The sequence below is a fragment of the Monodelphis domestica genome, chromosome 1 (assembly GCF_027887165.1).
Source record: "Monodelphis domestica isolate mMonDom1 chromosome 1, mMonDom1.pri, whole genome shotgun sequence".
NCBI lineage: Eukaryota > Metazoa > Chordata > Mammalia > Didelphimorphia > Didelphidae > Monodelphis > Monodelphis domestica.
In genome coordinates this window covers 695,783,800-695,792,331 of record NC_077227.1, presented here as the reverse complement: position 1 = coordinate 695,792,331, position 8,532 = coordinate 695,783,800, and the positions used below count along the sequence as shown (strand labels likewise).

At 47.3% G+C, this 8,532-nt stretch overlaps 1 protein-coding gene across 1 annotated transcript; it reads right to left on the bottom strand.

Annotated features, from left to right (window-relative positions):
* Window positions 1-4,156: 4,156 nt before the first annotated feature.
* Window positions 4,157-8,462, bottom strand: NRN1L (neuritin 1 like). The gene is made up of 3 exons (XM_007477204.2): window positions 8,264-8,462; window positions 5,767-5,935; window positions 4,157-5,101 (listed from the first exon to the last, which is right to left on the bottom strand). Exons 1-3 carry the CDS (start codon window positions 8,334-8,336, stop codon window positions 4,801-4,803), a joined length of 543 nt encoding a protein of 180 aa, XP_007477266.2. The 5' UTR covers window positions 8,337-8,462; the 3' UTR covers window positions 4,157-4,800.
* Window positions 8,463-8,532: the final 70 nt, after the last annotated feature.

The following is an 8,532-nucleotide window of genomic DNA, read 5'->3' as shown; positions in this document are numbered from 1 at the left end:
AACGGTAAAGACTAGGCAATGAGGCTTAAATGACTTGCCCAGGATCACACAACTAGGAAATGTCTGAGGCCAGATTTGAACCTCTCAGGACTTCCCATTCCTAGTCGTGGCTCTCAATCCACTGAGCCACCTACCTGCCCCCAATGCTTTTAAAGTTAAATTGATTTTATGTTTTCCCCTCAGGGTTCTGTGGAATATAATACTATTTTAATTTCCCCAGAAGACATAAGTTTTTATTTAAAAAGCATTAATTTCCAAAATCCTTTGGGGGGTGGGAAGGAGGGAAAGGGCCAATTCCTTAATAAGAAGCCTAGTAGTAGTTGAAAATTCCACAGGCCTCTTGTGAAAAACTGATTACTGCTATAGAAAGACTTGCAAGCAAATGCAAACCATGGAACTTTGAAGATCTGTCAATCAGAAAAAATTCAGAGAAGAATGTGGCCAGGGAGAAGGCAGTTTGAATAAGCTGGCACACAAACTGATTTTACTCCTTCTTCCTTAAGACTCTGAGGAAGAAAGCTAACAGAGAGATTTACTCTGTAGTTTCTGGCTACTGGTTTCAAGTTGAAGACTTGGGCTTAGCTCTGAAGATCTTTTCAAATTATTAACAATATTCCCTTAAAGACAATTCAACTCTACTTTCTTGATATTGAATTTATAATACATTAGGAAAAACCAATATTCCTTCTACCCTTGTTCTCCACTCCCTACCCTTTCTTCCTTTAAAATAAATCATTTTCCAGTATTTTGAAGAAAGTTGCTCTCACTTACCATCTCTGAACAACTGTTAGGATCAAATAGAAGGAAGCAGGAAGGGGGGGAGAAGAATTGAGAATTCAGTGTCTCCTTGACTTTATTTCTTAGAGTCATTATTCCAGCTTTTCTCTTTATCTTAAATACCCTAGTAATTGAGCCTCCAATACACTCTTTATCAGAGTTGAGGGAGTTCTACATCACACCCTTGCCCCCATCCCTAATTGCTCTAGACCCAGGGAAGGACGAAAAGAGGAATAAAAGGATAAGGACCCATTCCTTTCCCACAAATCTCAATCTTCATTTCCCTCTAAATTGCTTCTCTGGAAATGAAAGCTTCACAGACCTCTTCAGCCTCCACCTACACCATTCCTCAGCTTGATCATAAAACCCAGAGGCAGTATGGCACCAACCAAAATCACAAAATGTCAGAAAATGATTATTGAAAAGTGTACTAACAGGTAATCTCAGTGGGGGATGGGGAATGGAAGGAAGGAAAGAAGGAAGGAAGGAAAGGAGGGAGGGAAGGATTGGAGGGACAGAGGGTGGACGGAGGAAGGAAAAAAGGGCCAAATCTGAGTTAGAATTCTGGATCTGGAGCTGAATATCTGTGTGACTTCAGAAGAGTCACTTACTTTCAGTTGCTTCATCTGTTGAATAAGAAGGTTAGTTTAGATAACTTCAAAGGCCCCTTCCAATTCTACATTCCACAGCTTAGAAGTGGAAGGAACCTGAGGCCCTGAGACTGTGACCTGCCTTTTAAAGTAATACTGCTAATATTTAGCAAAGCTAAATTTGAACCCAGTATTACTGGCCTTCTTTTCCCCATTATACCATGCTCTGCCTTTTTATTGAATGAATTATATCATATTGTCATTTTTTATGTTGCTTTGGACTAAGAGCCATTTACTTCCCTGAATAAAGTTGTTTGTGTGTTTTCTCTTAACCAGAGAAGTTAAATGTATATGAACAAGCCAAAACTCCAAGGAGACCTACCTACCTACCTTCTTGACAACCCTGAAATGGTCTGACTCCTGGTCTGCTACCATGGGAAAAAAAAAACTGCCCTCCTCAATACCTGATTTCCCACCTCCCTCAGTGGACCCAGTGCTTCTAGGGTATAGGCAGACATACAGGTCCTCAGTCCCAAGATCAGATGGCTCAATTCCCCTGGAAGTGAGTGAGTTAGTGTTAGAGATCTCAACCTAAGCCTTCTTAAGATTTGATCAAATGGACAACAGAGAAAGGAATATGATCAAATCAGTCTCCCTGCTCTAAGCCGATACTCTCCTGGTCTTTGTATGTCTAGCAACTCTGAGTGATAGGACCTGGCAGTTTAGAGCCTCACAGAACAGGGGTTCCAATAGAACCATATTGAAATTGGGATGGGTGTGATTCAAATGGGAGCCAACATACCAAGATAAGGATCTTCTCCAGGAACTCTCTGTTAGGGTCAGGGAGTTCTTAGGCTGTTGTAGTCCAGATTGATGGATTTCAAGATAGAGGACCTGAGTGTGATTCCTGACTCTGATACTTATTACCAGTGACACCTTGGATAAGTCACTTATTATTTCTAGGGCTCAATTTCCTCCTCTTTAAAAATGAAGATATAGAACTAAATAATAATAGCTAGTATTTATTGAGTACTTTAAGGTTTGCAAAGCACTTTACATATATTGTCTTATTTGATTTTTTTTTAGATAAACAAGGTTATCTTGTTTATCTTGCCCAGGGATACACAGCCAGTCAGTGTCTGGATTTGAACTCAGGTCTCCCTGACTCCAAGCTCAGCACTTTTGTTGTGCTATTTAGCTGTCCTTATCTCATTCAATTCTCACAACAATATTGGGAAACAGGAAAAAAAACCATTTTACAGATGAGGAAATTGAGGCTGAGAAAGATCAAGTGATTTGCTCAGGGTCACAGTAAGTATATACATCAGGATCTGAATCCAGGTCTTCCTGTTTCTATTTTAATCACAATATCCACTATGCCACTTAGCTTAGGTCATTTCTGAGGTCTATTCCATATCTGGTTTCTGCCAGCATTCTTGTCTCCAGTATTGTTTAGGAGGGTTGTAGGCTAGGAGGACCCTGTAGAAGTTATGGCCACAATTAGAATCAGAGAAATCAGAATTATAGTAGGAGCAAGGAGGTCCATAAGAACATTGCCTCCAGCCTTCAGGGTTGCCCAGTAGATAGCATGAGCAATGATGCTGCAGTACTGAGGCCAAAGGACCCCCAGATTGTAGCAGGGTTGGGTGTATGTGTGTATGTTTCCCCAGGATAGAGGCTCCAGAGAGTGCCCACTCCTTTCTCCAGCACAAAAACCAGTTCTTTAAAAACCATCTCAGCTAATGGACTATTGATAAATAATTAGCTTTTGTTCATTGCATTGATCTAGGTGGGCCCATCCTCATTAGCATTTTTCCTTAGCCTAAGCTGTTATGTCTTCCCTCTTTCTCCCTTGCTTTCCCCAAACAGCAAAAAGAAAACAGTTTAGAGAGGGAATCTAATGTCAGAAGACAGCCAGCCCCCCTTTCCCACCCAGGCTCTGGGGAGAAACAAAGAGCACACACATGAGGCGGCTTCCACCAGGATAGCTCTCGACTTCCTTAGCAACCCTGGACCAGTCCACATGGGGGGATGAGGAGCACAGCCTCCCCTAGCCTGCTCAGCCAAGCCTTTGTGCATCCTAGCTAGGTCTGAGGAAGGAAAGATTCATGAAATGAGCCAGGGAGGTTCCCAGGGGTACTCCTGTTTGTCAGTGGAAAATGCTGAGTTCACAGTCCCAGCCCTGGGGAGCTAGCTGCAGGCCCCAGACACACCCCTATCTATCCCTAACAGGGAATTTGGCTTTGGGTTTTCTTGTCTTTCCCACTTGGGGCAGGGCTGAATTCAGAACTGGCCCTAACTGGCACCCTCTTTGCTTCTCCTTGCCCCACTCCAGCCAGGTTTCTCAATGGTAGGGTCATGCCTTCTGCTTCTCTTCACCACAGTACCTGGCACAAAGATGGGTGATATCAAGGCAGAAGGGACCTCATTTTATAGATAGGAAAATGAAGCACAGAGCCGGTCAGTGTTTTGATCAAGCTCTCACAGGGAGTAAGAATTAGATCTGGCATTCGAAGTCAAGGTCTTTGATTCTTTCTCATGCCACCTACCCTCTCTCTTCCCCTTAAACTCTAGACTTCAATCTCCTTGGAGTCCTGCCCACAGGCACCCTGGGCAGCTAAGTGCCCTCAGCAGGTAGTCAAAGCTGCACACCTCAGGTATCCTTAGCTAGACTTATTTTTGAGCCAGACAGCCCCAGGTATGGGTCAGACAGATGCCCCAGACAGGTCATGGACCAGATGCTTCAGACCAGGGGCCAGTTCTAAGGGTAGGACTGGAAGGAAACGACCTTTAGTACAAATATAGATCTTTTTTTAATGAAACCGGAACAGACAGAGACTGGACAGGGGGAGGGCTATTGGAAGCCTGGGCCAGCATCCAGTGCCCATACAAGGGTCCCCAGGCCTTGTGGAATTCAGGGGTCTCTAAACTGACACAGGAATTATGGGAGAACAGGGCCTGGAGATAGAAGGGCAAGTCCTTGCTTTGGAGAGGCCTCTGCAGCTCCCTCGCCTGCTGCTGGAGTCCCAGTCAGAGCTGTCCTTGGTAAGGGCCTCCTCCCTCCGACATAGCTGAGGCATTATGGAACCCCACAGAACATGGGGGATCCTGTTTTCCCTCTAAGTGGACACTGAGAAAAGGGATATGGGACACTGGCATTCTCCTTCTCTTGAGAGTGCCAAGAGCCCTGGGAGTTATTCTTTTATACCTTTTCCTCGGATTTGGGAAGGCAAGGAGAAGATGGGAATCTCCTCTAGACCAGGAGAACCCATGACCAAAAGAAAGGGCTGGACTCAAGAAAGGGAATTTGGTCTTTTTAGCCCCAGTGCTTTGCACACGATAGATGTTTAATCCAGTCATGGATCCAATTGGAGTAAGTCTCCAGTTTCTCCTTGGGGATGGGCTGTGAGGGTCAGGCTCTCTCCTTGGTTGGCTAAGCCAAGGGCCCCAGGATGCAGGCGAGGGCCAGTGCTGCAGCCAACAATGCTGGGGCTGGGGCTGGAGCAGGGGAGGCAGGAGCAGAAGGCCCTTGCAGGGTCTCCTGGTTGGTCTCCTCACTGGCTGCACCCCTGACATTGCTTGGGGGAAAGGGCGGAGAACTGCACAGGTCATGTAGGTTGCCCTGGTATTGGACCTTGCGGAATTCCTGCTGCAGTGACTCCCAGATGGCAGTTGCCTCTTGTGGGCAGTTGGCCAGGACCCCACTGGCACAGGTCTGAAAGTTTTCCCATGACCTAGAAGGAGATGAAGAGGGTCAGGAGTGAGCCATGCCAGAAGGGCTGGAGTAGGGGACAGGGGTGACAGTTACTATACTCTATACAAGGAGGAATGACAAACAAAAGCTGAGAATCACAGACATGGAAGGAGTTAGGTCGCCTAGGGACAACTGAGGCTTAGGAATGGGGGAAGCACTGAGGATGAAGCTGAGAATGAAATGACAGAGGACAGAGGTAGAAATGGAGTCAGCAGTATAAAGCTGATTTTTGTAACCCCAATATTCTGCTCTTTCAAGGCCTCAGAGTTTTAGTCCATTCAGAATTTGCTGGTGGATTAGATTCTTAATCCCCACTCCCACCCCCAATCTTTTTGCTTTGCCTACTGGTGCCCTGTTTCCAAGAAAACATGATGCTACTCTACCCTTTGTATTCTTCCCCATATCTGTGCTATCTGCAACCAAAAGATTTTCATCACTCTGCATGCCTTACCCAAAGCTTTGTGATTTTCCCCTTTATAAACCCTGTATTAACTCAAGCAAAACGGGTCTCCTTGTATCCAAAACATAGGGATCCTGCTCCAGAGTCCTCTGATCTATCCAAATAAAATGTTTATTACATTTTTCATGACTCGGTTTCTCTAATTTGACAGCAGGAAAAGACTTGCCCAAGATTTTGGCTCTCACCTGCAGATGGATTCGAGTTCAGGGGGTGTGAGGCCAGCCTTCTCGTCAGACTGTGGCTGCCCACTCTGGGCCATACTGTTCCCAAGGCTCATTAGACAGTCAGCAAAGCCCTTATACATAGTATCACATCTGTTATAGGTGGCAGCAGTCCCAGGACCAGGGGCCAGGACTGCACAGAAAGAGAAAGAAAAAAGGCATTATTCTGGGCGCACACCCTTCACTCCACAGGGAGCCCTGTTTACCAGCGCAACAGAACCCAAGGGAAGCAGCTCAGCTAGAGTCTGTGGCAGTGTCACTGGTGACTTGCTAAGGGAAGTAGTTTCACAAACCCCTGGGTCCCCCTTTCAATTCAACCAACACTTATTAATCACTTGCTATTTACAGGGCACTGTGCTAGGAGTGTTGGGATTGGTATGAGATAAAACTGAGCAGACGCTTCTTTTAAGGAGCTGACAAAGAAATGGAGGAGCCCCCGTGCAGCACATACACCTCCCAAAATAAGCAGAGTTTAGTGGAAGCAAGGAAGAGATCCAACAAGCTTTAAGAAAAATTCAGGTGCAAATCACTCTTAGTTGGAGAGAGCATTCTTGGAAATGGCAGAGAGGCATCTAAACTGGGATCTGAAGGAAAGGAATTTCAGGAGAAGATAATGGGGAGTAGATCCTAGGAAACTGGGGCAGCCTTCCAGGAGAGGCCCCTAAAACCTAGATGGGAGGTTGTGGGACTGAAGACTGCCTGGGAGAGTGAGAGGGAAGGTCTGGGAGAGCAAGTGGGAAGGCCATTTCTTTGAGTCTCTCCACCTGCATTTCCAAATATGGGGAGAGAAGGGTAGCAAAAAACAGTACCAAATCATCCTCCTTACATCTTCTTATATCTGTTCCTGCTCCTTGTACGAATTCTGAGTTCTTTCCCCAAATAACTAAGAGGAACATGGTCTATGAGGCCCAGAGGGAGTCTAAGGAGTCAATCAATATCACAATCCTCCCACCCTCAGGTCCTCATGCAATGGGTTGAGGCAGGCCAGGATACCCCATAGTGGGTCTAGTATCTCCAAACAGAAGGTAACCAATCCCCCTTCTCCTAGTTTGAGGGTGCAAAGGATACCACCAGGTCCAGGAGTAGAGAAAAGATAGCAATTTCCACAAAGGACCACAGACCTCAATTTTGAGCCCTTGTCCGAGTTCAGGCAGGCCTCCCTCTTCCTTGAATGTTCCCCACTCCCAATCTGGACAGGTTTAGAGCTTTGAGGGCTAGCTTTAGTCCTCTTTCTCTAGAGGGGCTGGGTGGGAAAGGACTGAGTGCATTTCTTAAAGGGGGTCATTCAGTTCCACTCCAAGCAACCACTGAGGCTCTGTGGAGCACAGACTGGCTATATACTTTTTCCCTGCTCAGGAATACCATTCCTGAACTCTTTGAGGCCACTGTGTGGGCTGAGCTGAGAAGGGTCATCAACTCATCTGTTGTCAGCAATGGCTAGAAACCTGGGAGTGCAGTTCCCCACAAAACTGTATTCCCTTCCAAGCTTGGTCCCAGAGGAGAGATGAGAAAATCTCTCCCTACTTTGTAGTAGTGGCAGACTAGCAGCCCAAAACATTGGTGATTAGTTTTGAAGAATTCTCTCCTTACAAAGGGTGGCTACCTGGGGTGGGGGAGGAGAGGGATGTTTGGTGATGTTAAAACAAAAAAAGTATTATTTTTTTTTTAAACTCACAAAAAATCCCACTCCCTTAACCCCTGAGCACCAACTCCTCCATCTCTATTTCATCCGGTCCTCAAAGCTTCGATGCTCCCCTCTAACCCTCCTCTCTCCAGATGGCCAGTCAATGTTGGGGGGGTGGTTTTTGGGTCTGCGTAATGGTCGTGGGGACGACTGGAGGTTCCTCTCCTGAAAGGGAATATCGGTACCTTCTTCCATTCTTAGAGATCAGCTCAGGTTCTAGTCTGGGGAACAGAGGGAGAGTGGTCATGGGGGGTGATGAGAGCTGTTGAAAACTGATGAGATCAGGGCAAAAAGGTGATCCAGGAGTTTAGATCCTCTTCCCTCCAACACCCTTTAAAGCCTCATCTAACTGAGTGAGAGCCCAGAACTTTGGCAGGGAGGGGGTGGAGCAGGGACCACAGAGGGAGCTGACTGTAAAGGCAGAGTCTGCGGGATGCGAGATGAAAGGACCATAAAATTGGATATTAAAGAGACCTAGTCTGATCCCTCATTTCACAGTGAGTTGAGGAAACTGAGACTCGCCCAACATCACACAGTGGCACGTTTGGAGTCTGAATTCCAGTCCAGCACTCCTTTCCAAGACGGGATCAGATTTTCTGGGCTGGGAATCGATTGGGGAGTGGCGAGTGCCTAGACCTCTCATATCTCCCAGTCCCTCCTGCCTTCCCCCCCAGAGACCAGCGTCCCCCTCCTCCCGAAGAACAAGTCAGGCACCGGGGGACAAGAAAAGGGGGACCCCTTCCCCAGTGCTCGGGCTCGTGGTTCCTCAAGACTTACAAAGCTGCAGGAGCAGAAATCCGGGGAAAGGGAGTCTCCAGCAGCAGCGGCGGCGGCGGCAGCAGGAGCACATCGTCCGGGGGCACGGCGGTGCCGGGAGTCCGCTCCCACCTCAGTCCCAGCGGCTCCGGAGCGCGAGTGCGGAGCTGAGTGCGAGCGGTCGAGCTGGGACCTGGGAAGCACCTCGGCCCCGCCCCTGTGCCTCGAGCCCCGCCTCCTCCCGCTCCTCCCCGGATCTCCCCATTCCTCGCTCCCTTCCACCAGGCTTC

What these genes read in the sequence shown, in the direction of transcription:
- NRN1L (XM_007477204.2), bottom strand. Translation starts at nt 8,336, where the DNA reads ATGTGCTCCTGCTGCCGCCGCCGCCGCTGCTGCTGGAGACTCCCTTTC. An exon ending in ATTTCTGCTCCTGCAGCTTT is followed by an intron (nt 5,936 to 8,263) that starts GTAAGTCTTGAG and finishes CTTTCTGTGCAG; the next exon opens with TCCTGGCCCCTGGTCCTGGG. An exon ending in GAACTCGAATCCATCTGCAG is followed by an intron (nt 5,102 to 5,766) that starts GTGAGAGCCAAA and finishes ATCTCCTTCTAG; the next exon opens with GTCATGGGAAAACTTTCAGA.